Source organism: Arvicanthis niloticus, chromosome 20, assembly GCF_011762505.2.
Source record: "Arvicanthis niloticus isolate mArvNil1 chromosome 20, mArvNil1.pat.X, whole genome shotgun sequence".
In the NCBI taxonomy this organism is placed as follows: Eukaryota; Metazoa; Chordata; class Mammalia; order Rodentia; family Muridae; genus Arvicanthis; species Arvicanthis niloticus.
In genome coordinates, this window is record NC_047677.1 from 50,532,486 (window position 1) to 50,556,402 (window position 23,917).

A 23,917-nucleotide genomic window follows, 5' to 3' on the forward strand; every position below is an offset into this window, starting at 1 on the left:
AGAATTTCCAGAGGTGATAAGAGGAAAGGTGACTGCCAATACCTCTCTCTATAGGTTGGGCTCCAGCCCCAACTATCCCGTGGGCATTTTGTAACCTCCAACAGTTTCTATGGCACCTATTTTCGAAGACCATCTGGGTTTGAGAATCCAATACTGGCTTTCTCTATCCACAGGCTGTCTAGGAACTGAAGGAAAACAAAAGTCCAGCTATCTACTGTGTGTCCCAGTCTTTTATTTAAGAACAAAATGAAAAGTAATGGACGGGACTCTCGATCAACAGCATCACTGAACTTTCATCTCCGCGCCCCCCCCTCCCCGCCCCTCGTTGTGCTTTTAATCCCCCCTCAGTAAAAGAATTTAATCCCAAAGCTCCAGGTTCTCTTTGTCTACCTTCCTTCCTTCCATGCCTTGGCTCATCCCCAGGGAGGGCTGGTGCCTCAGTTTGAATGCATGGGAGAACCCAGAGTAGTGACGGGAACAGAGGGAAAGGCCTCACCCTCAGGAAAAGGGACGGAGTAGAGTGTGGTGAAGTGGGGGCTCCCATAGCCTGGGGCACCAAAATGGGGGCCTGGGGGCAGAGGAAAGGATACAGGCCCCCCCGGGAAAGGCGTTCCTGTAGCCTCATACTCTTCTCGTTGAGAATACTCAGTGCTTGATCTTTTGCCCTTCTGGCGCCGGTTACAGAACCACACTCGAACCACCTAGGATGGGCAGAGAGATGGATCCGTAAGCTCAGGGATGCTGCAGTGGGGGTGGGGCAGAGAAGGAATGGGAACAGGGAGACATCCGGTTACCATGGGGCAGGATCCAAGTACCCCGGGGAAGGATCTTGTGACACTCACATCCTTCTCCAGTCCAAGCTGCTTGGCCATGGCAGTGATCTGCTGCAGGGAGGGCTTCGGACACTTCTGAAACATGTTCTCCAGGTTCCACCTCACACGGTTCTCAATGCTTGTCCGCTTTCTCTTACGGGCCTGTACCAGGGTCTCTGATTTGCATATCTGGGCAGGGGAAGAAGGGGTGACAAGTTTAGGATTTGACTGGGCAACAGCCCCACGCTAGGATGCGACTGGAGAACAAACCAGACTGGAGATCATGCTAAGAGAGCATTGACCGGATGTGGCCCCAGAATCAGGGGTTGCTGGAAGAGGTTCTGGAGGGGGTGGGATAGACTTAGGCCTGAGCCTTTCCCAATGTAAAGGCCTTGGATTCTAATTCTCAGCACTAGAAAAAAGAAAAACCCATGACACAGAACTGGTAATGCTAGCTCTGGTTGGAGAGGGAAGAGTCTCAAGCCAGGAATGGAAGCAGCAGATGGGACTGTGCCTTGCAAGATACTGCACACACCCTGCCAGCCCCTCACCTCCTGAAGGTTCTCATTGTTGTCGGCTTCCTCCACCCACTTCTCCAGCAGGGGGCGCAGCTTACACATGTTCTTAAGGCTGAGCTGCAGAGCTTCAAAGCGGCAGATGGTTGTCTGGCTGAACACCTTTCCTGAGAGGCAGGTCAAACAGGGAGAGTGAGGCACCATGCAGGGCGCCCAGGCCCCCCTCTCTTACAGTTCAAGCTATGTGTCTAATCCTCTCTTCCCTCACCGGTGGAGCTCATAAGACGCCCCACCCCCTTGCAGCTACACTAAGAGCTACGGGATCAGAACATGCTGGGGGAGACTCACCAAAGAGAACGCCCAGGGTGAGCCCCACGTCGGCCTGGGTGTACCCCAAAGTGATCCTCTTCTGCTTCAGCAGCTTGGCAAATTGCTCTAACTCCTTCTGCAGGGCTTTCATGTCCTGGGACTGTATCGAGAAAAGCAGACTTGTGAGAGTCACACCAGCTATCAGCCTCCACCACTGGGACCCCTAGGGTGCTCCATGAAAAATCTCAGCCTCCAAGGCTGCCCAGTTTATAAATGGTCTGATTATACAAATGTCATTCACTCTATCCCTAAGTGACAGGGATGGCTCTTTTCTCCAGAACCTAGCCACATGCATTACTTACTACACTACCCAGAGTTCCACGCATTCAAACACCTGTAACAGTATCCAAATTCCTATGGATCTGATGCCCTCTTCTGGTGCCTCTGAAGAGAGGATGTTACATATATAAAGTAAATAAATCTTTTTTTAAAAAAAGAAAGAAGTGACCAGACAAGGTAGGTCAGGCATGTAAGCTATTCTTAAGAAACAGAGGCAGGAGGACTCGATAGTCCCTAGCTCAAAAACAGGGGTACTATTAAGAGCATCAGGTCCATTGATTCTAAACTCAACACCCTCCTCAGCTTGTTCTTAAAGTCCCAAAATATGACACAGTACAAGTGGAGATGATATTGAAACAGGCACTTGCTGGGTAGCTGTCCTGCCTCAGTCTCTCAAGCCCTGAGGCAACATGATCTGTCCCTCTATTCGGCTCTACATGAAAACGTAGAAACCACACAAAGTAGACAAATGTCCAGGCCCCGGGGAGATGACATTCTATCTTGTGAGGAAAGCCCATGCTATTCTGGAATGCTATAGAGAAAGGCAAGGCAGTAGGCTTGAAGCTTCTGGAGGATAAGTCTAAGATGATAGCAGATAAGCCTCAAGGCCTTAACCAAATGAAATCATCCCACTCACTTTTAAACCATGAATTTGGTGCTAGACCGACCAACTGAATTTGAAAGGAAGGGTGGAGAGAACCACCTCTGACACCCACGGGTGCATAGTGGCAAGCATGCACACACAACCAAAAATTTTTCAAAGTTAAAACAGGAACTTTGTATGAGCATTAGAATGGCACGGGCAAGCAAGGGTGTGGCTAAGGCTGAAGCCTTCTTCCCAGTAGACAGTTGTGGTTGGGACCAGGTGGGGAGGGCATAATGGCTGGCTGGCGGAGTGTGCTTCCAAGTTGCAGTGTGTGAATCCGAGCCCCCCACCCATGGCTGTCAGCCTTTCAGGCTATCTCTAACAGAAAACAGGACTGAGTTCGGCCTGAGGTGCTCCACTAAGACTGGCCAACCCAGGGGACAGACAGGAGCAGCAGCAGCCTGTGAGGCAAACCTAAATGCAATTTCAATGGGAAAGGATTCTCACGGCTTCAAACAGACTTTCATCTCCAACTGCTCCTCAAAGACCAAAACTTGTAATCGCCCTCAGCTGTGTCTTCGGCTTTTCTAAATCCTATTTTGGGGATTTGGGATAAGCTTAACTAAGATTCAAGTCCCTTGCTTCATTAAGGCCATTTAAGATATGAGATAAACTACTAATGCCTTCCTAGGGGGCTCCTGGTGGCTTAAAACGCTCAAGTTAACACAGAAACTGGCACTTAGGGAGAGGACTTCCACAACAACGATTGCTAAGTGGTCGGGACTCCCGGCGGGCATCTGTATCCAATCACACATTGTTCTTAAGGGCTAATTGCTTACACTTGCTTCACAGTGCTGGCTGTAGGCCGTCGGAGGCTCTACAACGCCCGTGCACTCACAGAATGATCTAGAGATGGCCTGGAGATAACCTGCTCCAACCCTAGTGTGTCGGTTTCTTATTTACAAGAAAAGGAAGTAAGGCTGAAATCGATCAGATCTGCACCTCCAGCACTCTATAAGGGTCGGCTCGTGTAAAGGTGACTCACGGGGTCCGAGGCAAAAATAGAGGATGGTAAACTTGACTGGAGGTGAGCCTGACTCCACACACTGCCTAAACAGGAGCTCCTATCAGTAGCCAGTCACACCCAACCCTTTTAGTAACAATAACTCCAGGATAAGCACCATTTTCACCACCACCAACCCCCCTCCCCTTAACCCTAAGGCTAAGGTCCTGGGTCCGACGGGGATCCAAGTCCCCAGAGAGGCTAACATGATTGAAGAAAAAAAAAAGATGAATTTCACCCAACACTGGTGTACAGACAGTGATGGCATGAAGCAAAGGCCAAGACACGGGCTAGGCCTAGGTGACCTACATGACAAGCGCCAGGCCGGAACAATCCAGGCCGGTTTCTGATTCTTACAACTCTGGCTTGTAGTTCAAACCTTGCCCTGCTTCTCAGGAGGCCTGGCCGGCAGCCACCAGCACCTTTGGCAGGGTGGCTATCCTCCATGTTCCCAATTCCCTTCACTGCTGCCTCGGCCAGCCCAGCCATGTCGCCTCACTTACCTCCTCGGGACTTGGTTCCACTTTCTCCATCTTCACAGCACTGGGGCTGGCGGCACAGGACTCAGAGGAGGTTTCCTCTGAGTTGCTCTCCACTCGTGCTCCTGCCTGGCCCTCAGGCTGCAAAGTCTCCACGCCAGCTTGGGGGACTAGGCCCAGTCCAACCTGAGGTCCACAGTATGCCATCCCTCCACAGAACTCATATGCTGGGGCACATGGGGAGATCCCCAATACCTCTGAGCCTGGTCCGATTCCAGGCCCACTTGGAGGCCCTTGGAAACTTAGCCAGGTTCGAGGGTCCACCCAGCCCGGCTCCAACCCTGCTGACCCATCACCCCCACCTGGTGGGGGTGAGAAGGCGAAGTCTGAAGCCAGGTGTCCAGCCATGGGTAAGGTGGGCACCCCGAGCCGGGGGCCTGGTGGAAGGACGGCTCACCTAGGGACTGTTTCACCTCTCTCCCTCCCCAATCCCACCCTCTAGCCTTGACCTCTGGCCCCGCCCCCTGGGTGGGTGGAGGAGTAGGGCAGTGGGGGTAGGAGAAACTGAGGCGAACGGTATTTGCCTGTGTCTGGAAGATGGAGGTTGGGGGACGTCTGGACGGGGCAACCCTTAGGACAGGATCCCAGGGGGCCTTCATTTTCAACCTTCAAGGTCCTCTCACTCCTGCCTTGGGCTCCCGGACACCTTAGAGACATCTCTGTCCCTTCCACCTCGCCACATTCCTCAGGAACCAGCTGCTTGGATCCCCCATTGCACCACAAAGCCTCCTGTCTGCCACTCGGTGCAGCCCACCCAGCCATCCTCACAAGAGCCTAAAACATCTATTGAATGTTCATGTGCCAACTCTTTCTGAGCCCACCCCTCAGTTCTTGCTCACTCACCGGACTACAGTCCTAGGTTCTAGATACCGGTGAACCCAGTATTTCAGCCTATGTCCAGGGCCAGGCCAAGACAGCCACTCCACCCCCAATCCTCCAGACTTTAGAGGTTCTACACCATGGGACCCGAGCCCTGAGAAGTGCTGGCTCTGCATTTTCAGAGCACAGTTTTCCAACCTATGTTGTCTAGGTTGGCAGACGTCAAGCCAATCAGGAATTACCCCTACCCCCATAAGACCTGCACTGAGGTCCAGGGTCCGTCCCCCTCACTGTTAAGCAAGAACTAGGCCTCACTTTCCTCAAGAATCTCAGTTGTCCCTCCCCCCACCTCCCCATCCCAGGCCTCCAGCCCAGTTCCTGGGTGGAGAAACCCAACTGGTGGGAGGTGGGTAGAGAGAAAAAATATCTGACTTCAGGTTCAAAGGGGCCTGGGAGGGACTGGGGGGGAAGGGGGCAAGACAATGGCCTTGGCTGGACAATCCTGGTCCCCAGAGGGGGCAGCTCTAACCCTAAACAAGTACTCAACCCTTGAATGGGCCTGGATGGCTCCCCTGGGGACAACTTCCTGCTCCCCAACCCCCTCCTGAGCCCCAATCCCCTCACACAAGATTTCCCTCAGCTCTCCACCTCCCCTCAAAGACTGAGCTTCAGACCAAGGTACCCTGCTTCCCTTCCTCCAGGGACTCCGGTGTTCATCCTCGTCACCCGCCCCTCCCCCAGTCCTCCGCCGGCGGAAAGAAGCTAAGGAGACAGGATTAGGAGGAGGGGGTGCAGGAAGCCTACCCTGAACTTTCCTAGAGTGGTTTTCTGGGCTCAGTCCCAGGATCCCGTTGCTGGCCGGGTACTTAGTTACCTTTTGCAAGAGAATAGCCCTCGGAGTGCCTGTCTGCAAGGGATGGTGTTTGTCTGTCTGCTCTGACACTGTGCCCTAAATGAAGGCCTCAGGGTGAATCACACAGAGCACCCTACAGTGTACACAGCCAGAACAGAGTTCTGAGCCTGGGCCCGGCCCCCCTGAACTGTTGGCTGGGGTCAGTGGCTCTAGGTGCCCTGACAGTCTGGTCTCCTGATGATAGTCTTCATCAGTTAGAGATGGAACCTTACTCTGTAAACCAAGCTGTCCTTGAACTCCTGACAATTCTCCTGCCTCAGCCTCTCAAAAGCTGGGAAGACTGGGATTACTATTCATCAACCTCACCAAATTCACAGTGAGACTTTGAAAAAAAAATGCATTTAAGTGTGTATATGTACCTACACACAGTGCACGTATGTTGGTCCCCTCCTTCCACCAGGAAGGTCCAAGTCATCCTGCTTGGTGGCTGAGCCATCTCTCTGACCCTCTCACCTCCCAATTTCTATACATTCATTGGAGAACTTTTCCATAGGTTAGTTGGAAGACCTAAAGGCAGTGAAGCTGGAGTTCACAAGGTAGATACAAACTTCTCCACAGGCAGATTAAGGAAGGCTTGGACAAGAGGGACCCCTCCCCAACCATCTTCTCTGCCCCCAGGATAGAGCTATCACACACCTTTGTCATGCATCTGCTGTCTGCCCAGAACACCCGGCCTCCCGAAGGGAAGGGGGAGGGGCAGGGACAGGCTACAACTCCCCACACCCAGTTCCTCTAAAGTCTAGAGAGCTCTCTCCTACACAGTCCAAGTGTGCCTGCGGCCCAGGGGCTTGTCCATATTCAACACCAACCTTGTTTTATGGATTGTAGTTGTTCTGTTGACTCTCACTGGCCTGGGACGGAGACATATTCTGAGTCCTTAGCCGCCTAGTGACTGGTGTCTGAGCCAGATTGGCCCTAAGCATACCTGAAGTCTAATGCAGACCTTAATAGAAACTTTGAAGTCACAAATCTTCTTAGAACTAGCTTGAAACTGGTCCCGTGCTGTCAGTCTGGTGGCCCTGGAGATGGGAGAGCAGGCCTGTTGGCTAACGTGACCCAGCTTCTTGCCTCCTGGTCTTAGAGAATCATCATACTATCTTTTGGTTTTGGTGGTTTTGTTTTTGATTAAAGGGTTCCCTACATAGCCTTAGATGGCTTGAAATTCACTATGTAGACCAGGCTGGCCTTGAACTCACAGAGATGCCTCTGCCTCCTGAGTGCTGGGATTAAAAGCTTGTGCCACTACACCAGGTTTAAGAGTCACCTTGATATCTTTTTTTTTTTTTTTTTTTTTTTTTTTGGTTTTTCGAGACAGACCTTGATATCTTAAATACCCCAAATTTGAGCTAAAATTCACTAACTTTCCACACACCACCTGTATTTTAGAACCAAGTCAAGATCTGTCTCAGAGGTTTGTCTGGAGAATCAGAGGCAGCATGGAAGCCCACAAATTCCCTGCCAGGGATGGCCTACCAATATGACCAAGAGGTATCATGGGAAGTCAGATGTGGGGCACCACACCTGTAATGCCTGCCCTTGGGCGTTGGAAGTGATAAGATCAGAAGTCTAAGGCTTAGGGACTGGGAATCAGCTCAGCCTTTGAAAGTGTACACTGCTCTCCCAGAGGACCCTGTTAAAATTCTGTTCCTAGCACCCATATTGGGTGGTTTACAGCTGGGGGGGGGGGGCACAAATCTCTGACCTCTGTGGGCATCTGCAGTTGTATGGACACACATATGTACACATGATTTTTTTTTTTTTTAAAGAGAATTTAAGGCCAACCTAAACCACAAGAATCTCCAAACCAGCTTGAGCCTCAGCAGGAGGCCTTGTCTAAAACAAAACAAACAAACAATAGGCTTTGACCCACAGCTTTCTGACTGTGAGCTCAGCCACCCCCTCACAGACTGGGAAATCAGCTAAAGGGACTCATGGAGGATGACCAGACTAGAGCTGGGAAATCACTGGTGTTAGCATCCAGGTTCTGTCTTCCTGTGAAGCCAAAGGAAGAAGTGTGCTTCAGAGACATGAGCTCAGACAGGCCTGGCTCAGTCAGGAACAGCTTCTGGGTTAGCGCTTCTCTCCAACTGCCCTGAGACCAGAAACTTCTCTTTTGACCTGAAGGGAGGAGGTAGTCTCTCTGGTTGGGATGGATTCCTTAGCTAACTGTACACATACACACACCCCTTTCCTTATCTTGGTTTTCTTGCCTAATAAAAAAAGACTTGGGGGGTGTGGGAATTAAAAAAAAAAGACTTGGGGGAGACAGGGGAGTAACCTGGGGACAGTTCAGTAAGTAACTGCACTTGCTGATCCTGGATTTGACCCCCGAGCCCAACTGGAAGAAGCAGAGAACCAGCTCCTCCCTATGTGTTGTCCTTTGATCTCCAGAGGCACACTATCACACTCAGGTACACACACATACACAATGCAATAAAAAAGAAAAAAAAGATCTAGGAACTGAAGTTATAGGTCACCAGCAGAACAGAAGGCTTGCAGAATGTGCCTGACTCCCTGAGTTCAATCCCCAGCACTACAGAAAAATGAGAGGGGGGAGGGGAGGAGAGGGTGGGGATAAAGGAAGGCCCCCTTGAAATAAATGAATTCTATTTTTCTTTTCCCTTTTGTTCTGAGACAGAGTTGGGGGTAGCAGAGGCTGTCCCTAAACTCTGTGTAGCCAAGAAGGACCTTGAATTCCTAATCCTCCTGCCTTCCCAGTTCTGATGAGCCTTTTAGACTGGCAGAAATAGCTTCACCACCACACACATAGCTGCCCCTGATAGCCAGAAGCCTGCTACATCACTCATCCAAAATAACCAGCCACCTTGATCTGCTTTGTGGCTGGAGAGTCTCCCCACCCACCAGGATCCTAATCCTCGAATCACAGACACTCTTAAGAGAATGGACCTGACCTTCAGCTAAGATATGTCATATAGGTGTGCAGCCTTCGGGGGACAGGCATAGGACATTAGGAATTTAGAGTGTGAACCTTACGTGATGACCTTCAGCATAATAAGATACAACTCTTGTTATACTAGTACATATAGCTACCAACTTGCTCATACCGCCGGTGCTAGAATTACTTGTGTGCAAATGTGTATGTGTGTGTGTGAGCACGTTCACTACCATGCCTGGCCTAACTCTCCCTTTTCTTCCAACATGGAAAGAAAACTACTGTCCTATTATCACACATCCCCCCTGCCCTTCTCATTCCTTGTGGTTGGGGGTGGGAAGTTCTCCCTGTGCCTCTGTAAAGAGAAATTTGGCATTAGAGAGATGGGAGGGGAACCTTGTGAGATGAAAGTCTTCTCTACCCCACCTTCTACCTCCAACCTCCACACAGCCTTCTTGGGAAAGCTGGCAAGGTCTCCTCTCAAGCTAGAGGAGACTTGAGCAGTTTGCAGACAAGTGGGGTTTGCTTTCAGTACTTGGATGTTTGTGAGAAGCACATCCCAAGCTGCAGGCTGAGCAAGGTGTCAAACTCCTGCAATCTTGGCACTGTGGAAGCTGAGGCTTGAGTATAGCACATTGAAAACTAGCCTATGCTACATGGTGAAACAATGTGGCAAAAAAGAAGCAAAAAAAAAAAAAAAAAAAAAAAAGCCGGGCAGTGGTGGTGCATGCCTTTAATCCCAGCACTTGGGAGGCAGAGGCAGGTGGATTTCTGAGTTCGAGGCCAGCCTGTTCTACAGAGTGAGTTCCAGGACAGCCAGGGCTACACAGAGAAACCTTGCCTCAAAAAACAAAAACAAACAAACAAACAAAAAAACAAAGAGGAGAGGGGCTGGAGAGATGGCTCAGCTGTTAAGAGAACTGGCTCACAACCATCTGTAATGGAATCTGATGCTCTCTTCTGGTGTGTCTGAAGACAGTGACAGTGTACTCACATAAATAAGTCTTTGAAATGACAAAAACCGACTCTGTGGGTGGTTCTAATGCTGTGAACACCCCTATTGTCCTGACCATTTACCTCCTTTGGTATGTCAGGAACACACCTTTCTCCACCATTACTCTCCTCCTAGCCCCCAGCCCCTATCAGTCCATGTAAGCAGTAGACATGACAGATACGTAGCTTTTGGAGTCTTTTTTTTTTTTTTTTTTTTTTTTCAAACAGGGTTTCACTGTGTAGTTCTGCCTGACCTAGAACTCACTTTGTATGCCAGGCTGACCTTCACCTCTTGGGATTAAAGGTGTGTACCATGCCCAACCCAAGTTTTTGAGATTCTTGATATAAAAGAGTCTTCAGGAGAGCTGGAGTGAGGGGAAGTCCATTTACTGAGAGATCAATGCACTTTGAGAGTCAAATTCAGGCATTAAGAGAGGAATGCACCTATGTGCTTTAGCCCCACAACTGACAGGAGCTCCTGGAGATAAAGTAGCTAAAAGAGGTGATTACAGCTGAGGTTAAGAGAGAAAGAAGAAAAACTTATGAAGTTTTTATTACAGTTAGGTGTTATGATGGACATCCTTAATCCCAGCACTCAGGAGGCAGAGGCAGGAGAATCTCTTGAGTTTGAGGCCAGCCTGGACTACAAAGTGAGTTCTGACACAGCCTGGGATAGAGAAATTATGTCTTTAAATAAATAAATAAATAAATTTTAAATTTTTATTTAGTGTGTGTGTGTGTGTGTGTGAACAGGAGGACAACTTTGGGCAATGGGCTACCCACTGTGTGGGTTCTGGAAATTGAACTCTTGGTTCTCAGGTTTGGTAAGAAGAGTCCCTACCCACCAGGCCCAGAGGTTAAAAGGGAGAAGGACCTGTGCTGGCCTAGGGCCTTTCCCAGACCCTCCCCACAAACACCCTTAGCATCTCCAACTTCCCTTTCACTGACCTAGCTCCCAGGGGTTTCCAAAGAGGATTTGCCTCTCTGGGTCAAGATAACATTTCTTTTCCTCCCCCTCTCTCTGTGGTTCTTCTCATTTCTGATTCAAAAGACTCCAGGGCACTGAGAAGGGTGTGCTGGAGGTTATGAGTGGTTGCTTGGTTACAATTACATGGTGAGTGTTTTCCTAGTGGCTCACAAGACTGTCCTGGTTCAGAGAGTGGCTCCTCTTACCTCCTGGAGTACCTGGGGTTCCCTGGTACACAGATAGACACTTATTCTGTCAAGTAGGTTCCCAGCAAAGGATTCATGCTGTACTCCGCCCTGTGTCCCCAGCAGGCAGTGGCTCCCTCCTGCACCACAACAAACCTCCTTCAAACTCACTTCCCTCATAAGACAGGGAGATAAGGGTCCATACCTTCCAAGGGAAGATGGATTCGGCTTGCTTAGAGATCTTCAAAGCTTAGACTCTGATCGCCAATGCCCTCAAAAGGGTCTCTACATGGCCTAGAACTTTCTATATAGACCAGGCTACTTTTTATATAAACCAGGCTGGTCTGAAACTCAGAGATCTGCCTGCCTCGCCTTTGAGTGACTAGATTTAAGTCATGTGTTACCACACCAGCCCTGCTCTGATTTCCTGCATTCTAATGCAACAAAAACAACAAAAAACAAACAAAAAACCATGCTGCCTTAATCCCAGCACTTGGGAGGCAGAGGCAGGCGGATTTCTGAGTTCTAGGTCAGCCTGGTCTACAGAGTGAGTTCCAGGACAGGACAACCAGGACTACACAGAGAAACCCTGTCTCGTCTAGGAAAAAAACAAAAAACAACAACAAAAAACATGCTTTCATAGATGTCCTGGAGTTTCTTACTGGTAGGGGGTAAGTGAGGGTGTGTGTGTGGAGGGGTGAAATTAGAGATAGGCTGGGGATATAGCTCATTGGAGAGTGTTTGCCTAGAATCCAAAAGGCCACGAGTGGGTTCCCCCTACCATTACCACCACCACCACATAGATTTAAAGAGCCAATCCATGCAAGTAAGTGGAGTGTTGCTCAGTGGAGGAACACACACCAAACACTCTGGTGGCCCCTGAATTCAATCCCCAGTGTTGCAAAGAAAACAAGAACAAAAACTGTACAAATAAGAATTTAAAGTCAGAAAAAAAAAAAAAAAAAAAAAAAGGCCGGGCGGTGGTGGCGCACGCCTTTAATCCCAGCACTTGGGAGGCAGAGGCAGGCGGATTTCTGAGTTCGAGGCCAGCCTGGTCTACAGAGTGAGTTCCAGGACAGCCAAGGCTATACAGAGAAACCCTGTCTCGAAAAAAAAAAAAAAAAAAACCAACAAAAAAAAAAGAATTTAAAGTCAGGGGCTGGAGGGATGATTCAGGGTTAAGAGCACTGACTGCTCTTCCAGAGGTTCTGAGTTCAATTCCCAGCAACCACATGGTGGCTCACAACCATCTGTAATGGGATCCGATGCACTCACTCTTCTAGTGTGTGTCTGAAGACAGCTGCAGTGTATTCATATAAATAAAAAATAAATCTTAAAAAAAAATTTAAAGTCAGATGGTGGTGGTGCTCACCTTTAATCTCAGTTCTGTGAGTTCGTGGCCAGCCTACGCTACAGAGTTAGTTCCAGGACAACCAAGGCTACACACACACACACACACACACACACACACACACACACACAAATCTGTCTCAAAACAACAATAGCAACAAAAAAGAATTTCAGGGCTGGGGCTGGCAGGTGGCTAAGAACACTGGCTGTTCTTGCAGGGGACCCAGATTCAATTCTTAGCACCCACATGCAGCTTACAACTTCTGTGACTCCAGTTTCAGAGTTTATGCTCCACAGTATCAAGCACATAGAGGGTATATATGCTTACACCAGCATAGGCACCACACAGACAGACAGACAGACAGACACACAGACACACACACAAACACACACACACACACACACACACAGAATTTAAATAGCACTTACTGCTCTTAAAGAAGACCTGGGCTCAGTTCTCAGCACCCACATGGTGGCTCACAACCATTTGTAATGTCAGTTCCAGAGGATCCAATGCCCTCTTGTAACCTTTAAGGGGAACAGGCATGCTCACATGCAAGCAAAACCCTCACACACATAAGAAACTAAATTTAAAATAACAGTAATGATAAGCGGCAGAGGCAGGCAAGCTTCTGGGAGTTCCAGGCTAGCCCCTGCTGCATAGTGAGACCTGAGACTGTGTCTAAAACAGAGTGGGGTAGGGGGTAAGAAAAGGAGAAAAAAAAAATGTAAGCCAGATGTGGTAGCACAGGCCTGTCACCCCAGGGCAGGGGAGACTGAGGCAGGATCTCACTTTAAAGCCAAGCTGTGAAAAGCAAAATTCTGAGTCCCAAACAAAAGTGAAACATGTTGTTAAGGGCTAGCAGCTGCCTATGGGAAGTGCATTGCATTGCTGGTGGTCGCATGAGAACACTTAGTAAGCCCAAGGTTATTTGCTAGTTGGAAACAAAGTTGTGTATGACAGAAATAAACTTTGCCATCTTTATAACTGCTGGATCAGGATAGGGGTATTTGGGAAAGAAAGCTGCTCCAGAATTTGAAAAGGCTGGATTAGATTGTTTTTTCCCTGTAGGGAAGGCTAAAGGCTAAAGAGGTGAAAACCTATCCTTGAGTGAAGGAAGAGGGGTGATCTTCCATCCCATCCTACCCTTCCCAGTATCCCTATGCAGGCCTTTGGCACCCCTGCAGAGTAACCACAGGAATGAAATTCTCAGGCAGAAGAAGAAAATAACCAGGATCTCAGGGAAGACCCAGCCCAGCACCAGGCCCAGCCACAAAGAACAACGAATCCCATACAGAGAATAATAAAAACAGCTCCACGTATTTTTTGGGGGGAAGATTTTTTTTTTGTTTCACTTTGCTTTTATGTTTGTGTGTGTGTGAGTTAATTTAACTTAATTTTTTGAGATTATATTTATAATGTTATCTAATCACTTTCTGCTTCCCTTCCCTCCTTCTGAATCTTCCCACACACCTCTCCCTGCTCTCTTTCAACTTCAGGGCCTCTGTTTTTCAGTAACTGTTGTTAAGTATATATACATGTATCTAAGTATATATTCTTAAATGTAACTGGCGCAGTCTGTGTAATGTTACTTATATGTATGTTTTCACGGCTGACAGTTTGGTATTGGATAACCAGTTGATGTGCTCTTTCCTGGGGAAGGCTACTTTTGCTCTCAGGTGTCCTTGGTTGCCTGCAGTTCTTTGTGTAGGGCTGAGGTCTCTTGGGCTTCCCCATCTGCTCCAACAAGTCCATCAGTGTCATCCTTGTCCCACTCCTGTTTGAATGGTCATGTTGGTGAGACTTTGTGGCATTATTAGAAGTCAAAGTCTCACAGTAAACTCCTGGGTCCTCCCTCTCCCTCTCCCTCTCCCTCTCCCTCTCCCTCTCCCTCTCCCTCTCCCTCTCCCTCTCCCTCTCCCTCTCCCTCTCCCTCTCCCCCTCCCCCTCCCCCTCCCCCTCCCCCTCCCCCTCCCCCTCCCCCTCCCCCTCCCTACCCCCCACCTTCTCTCTCAACATTCCCTGAACCTTAGGTATGGGAGTTGCTTTATAGTTGTATCCATTAGGGCTGGACTCCACAACTCAGCATTTTGATTGGAAGTGGTTTTTGTAATCTGCCTATTGCAAAGAGAAGTTTCCTTGGTGAGGGATAAGAACTACGGTTATCTGTGAGTAGAAAAACAAGTATTTAAAAGGTAGTTAGGGGCCATGCTGGTTTAAGAACACATAGTGGTTATAAATTCTCCTCCAAGATCCATGACTTCAAGAGCCCTGGGTGAAGGCTAGGTTACCAGCATCAGGCATGATTTCCTTCTTGTTGAGTGGTTAAGTCCGAGAGAGCTGTTAGTTACCACTAAGGATGTATGTGTGCCATTACTGCACCCCTGGGGTCCCATGGTGGTTGTGATTCCATGGCTGGACTGTTGGTTTCTGGTAGTTCTCTGGGGTGAACATTCAGGTCAGTTCCAGTTCAGGGACCTATGAGACCTGTTAACTTTTTTTTTTTTTTTAAACATTTACTTGTCTTACTCTATGTGCATAGGCCTGTATGTGCACCATATATGTCTTGTGCCCTTTGAGGCCAGCAGAGGTGAGGTAACAGATGAGCCCTCTCTCCAGCCCTTCGAGTATGGAGTATGATATTCTGCTACTTAAGGGTTTCATAAAATAAACAAATACTTTGTTTTTATTGGGGGTTAGAGAGATGGTACTGGCTGTTCTTGCAGAGGACTAGAGTTATAAAGGTTCATAACTACAATTCCATGGACTCCAACACCCTCTTCCAGCCTCTGTGGAGCCAGATATGGGTCCATAGACACATGAAGGCAAAACACTGTACACATAAAATAATTTTAATAATTATAAAAATTTTAAATTATTTTTAATAATTTAAAAGTCAGGCTGTTTGTGGCACATGCCTTTAATCCCAGTACTGGGGAGGCAGCCTCCCTTGGTGGCTCCAGTGTCTGCAGTGACCAGAGGGTTCTTCTGGTGGCTTCTTCAGGGCTCCTCCTGGCTCACACTGCAAAAGTTGCAGGGCATGACAGGCTAACCTCTCACCCCCTTCACTGGTCTTCTTTATCCTTCTTTCTCTTGAGGCTCCCCTCTTCTCTCCTGCACACAGGGGACCTTTCCTGAACTCATCTCCTTGTGCTTTCCAACAGCAATCCTTCAGTGGACTGTCCCACTTCCTGTAATAAAAGTCAGTATCTAGGCTTGGCTCCTGTAGGAAGCTGAGGCACCTGCCTAGGATTTACAAAAAAAAAAAAAAAAAAAAAAAAAAAAACAAAAAACAAAAAACAACAACAAAAAAACTCAGATAGATAGACATCTCGAATCCAATGCTAGTAGTGTGAATTTCTGGGAAAACTTCTAAGCCAGGGGCTGGAAAGATGGCTCAGCATCTTATAACAGTATCTTGCAGAGGACTCAGGTTCAGTTCCCAGCACCCACACGGTAGCTCAGAACCATCTGTAAGTTCAGTTCCAGGGGTCTGTTGCTTTCTTCTGAACTCCTTGGGCACTGGGTACACACAAGGGACACACACATACAAGCAGGCAAAATCAAAACAAACCAACCAACCAAAACACACATACAAAACCCTCACATACATAAAATTAATGGATCTAAAAAATTTACAAAACAAAGCAAAAAAAAATTTTTTTTTTTTTTTGAGACAGAGTTTCTCTGTGTGCCTCTGGCTGTCCTGGAACTCACTCTGTAGACCAGGTTGGCCTACAAACTCACAGAGATCCACCTGTCTCAGCCTTCTGAGTGCAGGAATTAAAGGCATATGTCATTACCACTTCCCTGAAGTATTTCTGAACTCCTTTTGTTTGTCAGTAGCCCAGAAATTAAACCTTCTAGGAGAGCTTTGCTCCTTAGTAAATGTTACAAAGTATCTTAGAAGAGCCTCTCCTGTTCCTGTCTACTCCTGCCTCTGTTGTGTTGCAGAGCCCCACTTTCTGGCTTCTTGTTGCCTGGAGAGCCCTCCAGTGGCCCCACCTTTCTCAATCAAGGTTGTCTGCTTCCAAGGCAGAATTAATTCCCTCCCCACTTGGGGAGGGAATCCCAGGCTGCTATAAAGTCTGCTGCCTTAGCTTCTACATTTTATGGATCTGCACAACAGTTCTCCAAGAGGAGATAGCCTCCAAGATCAGGACTCATTCATCTTCTTGCCCCTTAAATCAAGTAGGAAGCATATATTAGAAAGTCAGTCTCATAGAAAACTTATTTCGTTGTTTCCCTTTCCAAACTGAACTGTTGGGAGGGGATAAATTCAAGAGTCAAAGGTATTAGAGGGCAGGTAAGATTGCTCACACCAGTGGTTCCATCACTTCAGAGGTTGAGGCAGGAGGATTCTGGGTTCCAGGTCAGTGTGGCCAGATACCCAGACCCTACTTAAACCACAAACCATCACACCAGGTGTGGTGGAATTCACTGTAACTGTAGCATTCAGAAGGCAGAGGCAGGAGGATTGTAGTAGAGTCTAGACCAGCCTGCTGTACATAGTGGGCTCCAAGCCAGCCAGGACTACACAGCAAGACCCTCTCGAACAAACAAAACAAAATAAGAGAAGATGATTGGGCAATCAATCGACCTGAGAGGTGACCAGCCTCTGGAGGACCCTGTCTCACCTGGGCTTCAGGAGGGTCCACAGGGCTGTATAAAGGTTGCAGAACAGGGAAGGCTATTGTTCCCCAGAAAGGCAAGGTTTCAACACAATGGAGCACATTTGAGTCCTTAAGTCATTAGCGCCTTGTGAATGGGGACCAATGGTAGCAACTGTGGTGCACCCAGCCTTAGGTTTCCTAGAGCGCAGGCCTATCCCGTAAAGCTGGGTCTGGTGCAGCCTGGGTTGGGACTCAGCAGAACAGTAAGAAGTAGGGACAGTGGACACTACACACACGGTGTCCAGCAGCCCCTGGCTTAACTTCTGCCAAGAGCTGAGTCAGATTGAATGCCAGACACCTGGTGCATCTATCTCTCCTGTACCTGGTACAGGCCTTAAGGACCTCAGCAGCAAAGTACAGCTTCCCCAGGCAAGGAAGTCTGGGAGTGGGAACAGAGAGCATGGTGAACCCAGAAAAGCCCAACACGGTATACTTTGAGACAAGGTCTCTCAACTAAAGCTGAAGCTCCCCTTTTTTTGGGCTAGGCTCCCAAGATCTGCCTGTCTGTGCCCTCAGTGTTGGGGTGACAAGCAGATACAGTTGTGCCCAACTTTTATGTGGTCGCTGGGAAATCAAACATGACTCTTCTTGTGTTCACAGAAACCTTTCTTAGCAGTGAGCCATCTCCCTTGTTTTCCGCTTGTCAGCCCGGGATCCCAGGTCACAGGACTACTGCTGCCATAACTTCGGTGACTCTTCCCATGTTTATAGTATAATTAACTTAACCTAGATAATCTCTCACAGCTATGCCCGGAGGACTAATCAAGGTTACCCTTACTTAGCTGGCAGGCACAGAGGTTCTTTTCCCAGTGATACTAGATCCTGTCAGGTTGACACCTTTCTTTTTTATAACTTGAAAATGTAGATCAGGTTATACTCAGACTCACATAGATCCACCTACCTCTGCTTCCCAGTGTGCTGAATTTAAAGACAGAGGTGTATCAGGATGCCTAGAGACAATCACAATTAACCATCACAGTGGGTAGCAAGTCAGCCTGAGGCACATGAGTCTCAAAAAAGAAAACAAGATACTATAGAGATGACTCAGTGGCCAAGGGCACTTTCTGGGACCAGAGTTCTTCCTACATCCCACAGTGGCTCACACCACCTCTAACTTCAAATCTAGGGTATCAGATGCCTCTGGTTCCAGGGGCCACCTAACTCAGGTGTACATCCTCACATGGAAACACACACCTACAAATAGTTAAAAATAAATCTTTTTGTTTTTTTCTTTCAAGACAGGGTTTCTCTGTGTAGCCCTGGCTGTCCTGGAACTCGCTCTGTAGCCCAGGCTGGCCTTGAACTCAGAAATCTGCCTGCCTCTGCCTCCCAAGTACAGCGATTAAAGGCGAGCACCACCACTGCCCGGCTAAAAATAAGTCTTAAAAAAGAAGAATATGGGGGGGTGGGGGGATGGGGAAGGGGGATAACATCTGAAATGTAAATAAATAAAATATCCAGGGGGCTGGAGAGATGGCTCAGTGGTTAAGAGCACTGACTGCTCTTCCAGAGGTCCTAAGTTCAATTCCCAGCAACCACACCGTGGATCACAATCATCTGTAATGGGGTCTGGTGCTTTCTTCTGGTGTGTTTGAAGACAGCAATGGTGGTGCACTGTTATGCATAAAATAAACAAATTAATCTTTTTTAAAAATCCAATTTAAAAAAAGACGAATACTGTATTTTGAGAAAGAAATAAGGATAGGTATCTTGTTTGATTGCTGGCTCAGGCTCAGAGAGTATTTTTATGGATGGTGTAAGGCCACAGGTTCTTTTATTACCTCCTCACTTCCAGAAGGGTCTTTTTCCTTGCTACTTGTCAGGCATAGGTGTTAGGCCGGCCATCTGAGCTTGTAAATAAAGCTTTGGGGCAGGTTGAAGCACCTTATCTCTGGTTCAGGCAGGTGACCAGTTCAACTGTGGCTTCACTAGCACACCCTGGAAGAGGCTGGAAGTAGCCCTCGGGTCCAAGGTGAAGGTCATGGGCTTGGCAGCCAGGAGCTGAGAATTTGGCCTGGAGGAAACTTCATGGGGGTTGTGAGCTACAACTCAGCCTCCTGGCCAGTGCTTGAGGACTAGAACTTTCCATTTTTTCACAAAGATCTTGCCCGTCCCTCAAGATGATGGGAAAAAAAAATTGGAGAAATCAGCCTCCCTCCGCCTCTGAAATGTTGGGAATTTAAAATCATTTTTTAAAATTTATTTTATGTGAACGTGTGTGAGCCTGAGTGTGTGTGTGTATGTATGTATGTATTGGTACCACATGCATGGAGGTGCCTGCCTGAAGAGGGCGCTTGATCCCCTGGAACTGAAGTTACTGCTGGTTGTGAGCTTTCCATGTGCATGCTGGGAAATGAACTTAGGTTCACTGCAAGAGCAGCAAATGTTGTCAGCCTTGCAGCTATCTCTCCAGACCATCCAGCCCTCAAGGGCTTTGGATGTAGTTCTAAGAGCAACCTGGAACTTGCCTGGAGTGTGTATGGTCCTGGGTTCAAGCCCCTGCACCAAAAATAGATAAAGAAAAAAAAAAAACTCGCTGAAAAATACAAATTACTGATTTTAAAATTTATTTTATTCTACTTTTTAGCAATTGTATCATTGTAGTGCAGAACAAAAGGGGACCTTGCCTTGGAAATCAAATCCCTACAGGAGAGTCAGGCTCAAGATTCCCAGAATCCGGGGTGCCGGGCAGTGGTGGCGCACGCCTTTAATCCCAGCACTTGGGAGGCAGAGGCAGGCGGATTTCTGAGTTCGAGGCCAGCCTGGTCTACAGAGTGAGTTCCAGGACAGCCAAGGCTACACAGAGAAACCCTGTCTTGAAAAAAAAAAAAGAATTCTCAGAATCAAGACATAGTCTAATCCCAGCACTTGGGAGGCAGAGGAAGGCAGATCTCTGAGTTCGAGGCCAGCCAGGTCTACAAAGTGAGTTCCAGGACAACCAAGGCTACACAGATCTGTTTTGAGAAGGAAAAAAAAATCCCCAGAATCCTTCGTATGTCTTCATTTTGTGCACTTGGGGATGGACTGGGGAGACGGGAGAGGCTAGGCGCGACTGACAAAGAGAGTGGACCCAAGGCACAGGGCTGTATTGCTCCAGAGGAAGGAATGGCAGGGCCGGGTACCAGCTGCAGCTAGAATCTTAGTACCTGGGCTCCACTTTTCATTCAGTTTGTCACTTTCTTAGTTTTGGTGATGCAGGGTCTGGCCCAGTGATGTTCTCCTGGCACTAAGCATTGTACATTTCCTACTTCTGAGTGCCTTGGTGGGTTTCGCGCCTGTGGCCCCATCAAAGCCTCCCACCCCACCCACTTCTGATGAGTGGGGTTGCCTTTAACCCCTTCCCTCCAGGCCTCTGAGCCAAACCAGTTCCTTCAAAGAAACACCTCCCCATTCCTGTGGCCACAGTCCTCGCTACTGTTGGGGGTGGGGTGTGCTGCTCACATCAGCGGCTTGGTTGGTCCTTCTCCGGCACCTTTTCTTCTTGGCTGTCTCTGAAGTGAGAGGCCCAGCAGGGATTCAGCCCAGCGTCAACCCTGGAAACCTCCTGAAAAAAAAAAATCATATATTATCAGAAATGGTAGCCCAAGTCTTAAGGCCATGAATTAAGACCATGAATTTGTGGCTAGCCTGGGGAAGTCAGGCTTTACCTTCAAAGCAGAATGTGTGTGTGAGTGCGCGCGCATGCTCTCTCGTTTGTCAGAGACAGAGAAAAGGAAAGAGGAAGAGAGAGACTTTTACCAGTTTGAGTTGTCCACTTTTAAAACCGGGGGGGGGGGGGGGAACAGAAAAACAAACAAAAACAAAAAAAACGAAACTGGAAGTTAAAAACTGGGCCAGAGAATGTCAGTTTTTCATAAGTTTCTAGAACTGCTGGGGGAGTTTAATTTTTTAGATTTTAAAACCAGTTTCAGGAGATTTCCCGGAAGGCTGAAGGTGATAATTCAATAAGAATTCCCTTGTCTAGGTCCCTGAGATTAAGAAGAATACCAGAGCCCAGCCCTGCTCCCCTCGCCCAGTCACCTCAGGGCACCGGTCTCCTGTCTCACCTGAGTCCACTTTGTTCTGGTTCTGGCTTCAGGCCAAGTTCCTGTGGGCGGTCCTTCTCAAGGTCACAGGCTCCTTATCAGACTTCTTCGTGGTTCCCTGCCTCTCAGTGGCTGCCCCTGTAGAGTGAAAAATTATAAAGGCCATCTTATGAAATATGTATAAATTTTTCGCCTTAGACCTTGGGCAGAAAAGCACCTGCCAGCAGGTTTGGGTCCATCTAATTAGTTACAGAGGAGGGGGGAGTTACAGTACAAAGGCCTGTTAAGAACATCCCAGGAACTGACTGGCCAAGGGAAGAACTACACCCTGCCCCATGGTACGGCCTACTAGTGTTCAAAAGAGGTAAAACAACCAATCCTGTGCACCCGCGCGAAAGTTCGCTTTTTCCCTACCCCGCCCATATTTAAGCGCTATGCCCCTGAGCCACGAGGTCAGTCCCTCTATCCCCTATGTGAGATATGGGGATATGGGCTGGCCCAGAGCTCTGATTTAATAAACCACCTCATGTGCTTTACAGCAAGATGGTCTCTCGTGTGTCCTTTGGGTGCGCGCTATCCTGTGACTTAAGTGGACCCCTTTCTGGGGAGTCCCGGACCTTTCACCCCCTTTATTTGTCTTGCTAGGCTTCTGTGTATTTACTGATCACATGTTGGGAAGTAGTTCCACACTGAAAAAGGGACAGAATTGGAGGGAGGTGATGGAAGCCAGGTGTGGAGGCAGGTCTGAAATCACAGCACTCTAGAAACAGAGGTGGGGGGGACCATTAGTGGTCAGCCTGGTGCATGGTCAGGCTTTACCTCCAAAATAAAATGTTCTCTCTCTGTGTGTTGTGGTGTGTGTGTGATGTGTGTCAGAGAGAGAGACTTTTTATTTGTCAACTTTTTTTTTTTTTTTTTTTTTTTTTTTTTTTTTTTTGGTTTTTCAAGACAGGGTTTCTCTGTGTAGCCCTGGCTGTCCTGGAACTCACTCTGTAGACCAGGCTGGCCTCGAACTCAGAAATCCGCCTGCCTCTGCCTCCCAAGTGCTGGGATTAAAGGCCTGCGCCACCATGGCCCGGCTTATTTGTTCATTTTTAAAGCCCCCAGAAGACAAACCAAACAGAACAAAAATTAAAAAAAAAAAAAAAAATGGGATGTAGTTCATGACAGGCCAGGCTTTGGGGCCAACCCCCAGCACCGAGATGCAGGAACACAAAACAAAACATAAAAAACATGCTAAAAACAATGTTCTTGCTTCATCCATTAAAGTTAAACAACACAGTTAAAAAGCTGAGCGTTGTGCTGGGCTTAGGTCTGTGTCCCAGCACTGGGGGCTGGAAGACATGAAACTTTGAGGCCAGCCTGGATTACAACACACACACAGAATTTAAAAAAAAAAAAAAAAAAAAAAAAAAAAAAAAAAAGTTATTGTTTGGTTTTGACAAGGTCTTCCTATGTAGCTCTAGCTATCCTGAAATTCACTATGTAGACCAGGCTAGTCTTGAACTCCCAGAGATCTACCTGCCTCAGCCTCCCAAGTGCTGAGATTTAAAGGTGTATGTATGCCACCATATCCAGCACAATTAAAAATTTTAATCATTAATAAAAGAAACCAGAGGGATGAATAGTTGGTTCACTGCCTGTTCTTCCTGAGGACCCAGATTAAATTACCAGTACCCACTTGGCAATTCACAACTGTCTAGTTCCAGGGTATCTGACATCCTCACACAGACATATGTGCAAGCAAAACACCGAACCAGATAACAAACAAAGATAAACAAGTCTGAGAGAGAGAGAGAGAGAGAGAGAGAGAGAGAGAGAGAGAGAGAGAGAAGAAGAAGAAGAAGAAGAAGAAGAAGGAAGGAAGGAAATCAGATTGGGAATATTAGCAATTCTCAAGTAAAGATGTCTCCTTCCATTTTAATAGGGCTTTTTTTTTTTTTTTTTTTTTTTTTTTTTTTAATTCTAATCCATCTCTCTTCACATATGGGTTAAATGGCCAAATAGAGCCGAATGTGGAGACTCCCAGGAACCATATCAGTATTTGGGAAGCTAAGGTTGGAGGATCACCTTGGGTTTGAAAAGAGCCTTAATAATATAATGAATCGGGCTACAGGTAAGATCCTTTCTCAGAACCCTTTCCTCTGCAAGATAAAAGAAAACACACACACACACAAAAGAAAACACATGGGCTGGAGAGAAGGGTTAACGGTTAGAGCACTTGATGCTCTCCCAGAGGGTCTGAGTCTCAGTCCCCACATGCCTGTTCACTCCTGTTCTAGGGATCCGGTTCTCTCTTCTGGCTTCCCAGAGGCACCAGACGCATCTGTGAAGGCAAAACATCCACAACCACAAAGTAATAATAATAAAAAAACTTTTTTAAAGCATAATTTTCATGATAAATTCAGTCTCTCAAAGGACAGTATGACTAACCTTTAAGGCGTCTCACCTGGAAGGAGTCTGGGTGGCTTCCGCGAGCTCAGCGCGCCCCCTAGTGTCGTCTAGGCTTCAGCACACCACAGGTAGAAAATGTCGAAGGTACTTGGGTAAACCTGGACATCTTTGAAGCCAATGACCACATTTTCAGCGTTACTCTACCATCTTCTGATAACCCTGTAATTTTCTCATACCCCTCAAACTATGCCACTACATCTGAGGGTGCGAGGAGTCCTGGAGCCCCTCAGGTTACAGCCTATCCCTGACAGTAGCAACAGTACAAGGCCAACCAGAAGGCCCCTAGCACGGTAGTGTTGTCAGCATCTGGTCATGGTATCTGGTTCTTTTGGGCAACCAAGAACAGTGGAAATTTCCTGTGTTGTTGTTGGGGCCTCTCTGCCTGACAGCTCAACAGGGAGATAGCTGAGCCTCGGAACTGGGTACCATTTTAAAAACCTCTGGCTCGGGAAATAGCCTTTTAAAGACAACCTCAGTAAAT

General features: G+C 47.7%; 1 protein-coding gene and 1 long non-coding RNA gene across 2 annotated transcripts; both read right to left on the reverse strand.

The window, feature by feature from the left end:
• Positions 1 to 377: 377 nt before the first annotated feature.
• Positions 378 to 4,538, reverse strand: Pou5f1 (POU class 5 homeobox 1). The gene is made up of 5 exons (XM_034524516.2): positions 4,128 to 4,538; positions 1,676 to 1,796; positions 1,364 to 1,494; positions 843 to 1,001; positions 378 to 701 (listed from the first exon to the last, which is right to left on the reverse strand). Exons 1-5 carry the CDS (start codon positions 4,509 to 4,511, stop codon positions 438 to 440), a joined length of 1,059 nt encoding a protein of 352 aa, XP_034380407.1. The 5' UTR covers positions 4,512 to 4,538; the 3' UTR covers positions 378 to 437.
• A 10,648-nt stretch (positions 4,539 to 15,186) lies between these two features.
• Positions 15,187 to 21,539, reverse strand: LOC143435248 (uncharacterized). Its single transcript, XR_013105383.1, has 3 exons — positions 21,004 to 21,539; positions 20,399 to 20,501; positions 15,187 to 15,475 (listed from the first exon to the last, which is right to left on the reverse strand). It is a non-coding gene; the product is annotated as an uncharacterized LOC143435248 (long non-coding RNA).
• Between the last annotated feature and the right edge of the window lie 2,378 nt (positions 21,540 to 23,917).

Bases quoted from the DNA above. Each gene is read 5' to 3' on its own strand.
- Pou5f1 (XM_034524516.2), bottom strand. From the start codon at position 4,511: ATGGCTGGACACCTGGCTTCAGACTTCGCCTTCTCACCCCCACCAGGT. The intron at 1,797-4,127 runs GTAAGTGAGGCG...TTCTCGATACAG, and splicing joins TGGAACCAAGTCCCGAGGAG to TCCCAGGACATGAAAGCCCT. The intron at 1,002-1,363 runs GTGAGGGGCTGG...TCCCCTGCCCAG, and splicing joins ACAATGAGAACCTTCAGGAG to ATATGCAAATCAGAGACCCT.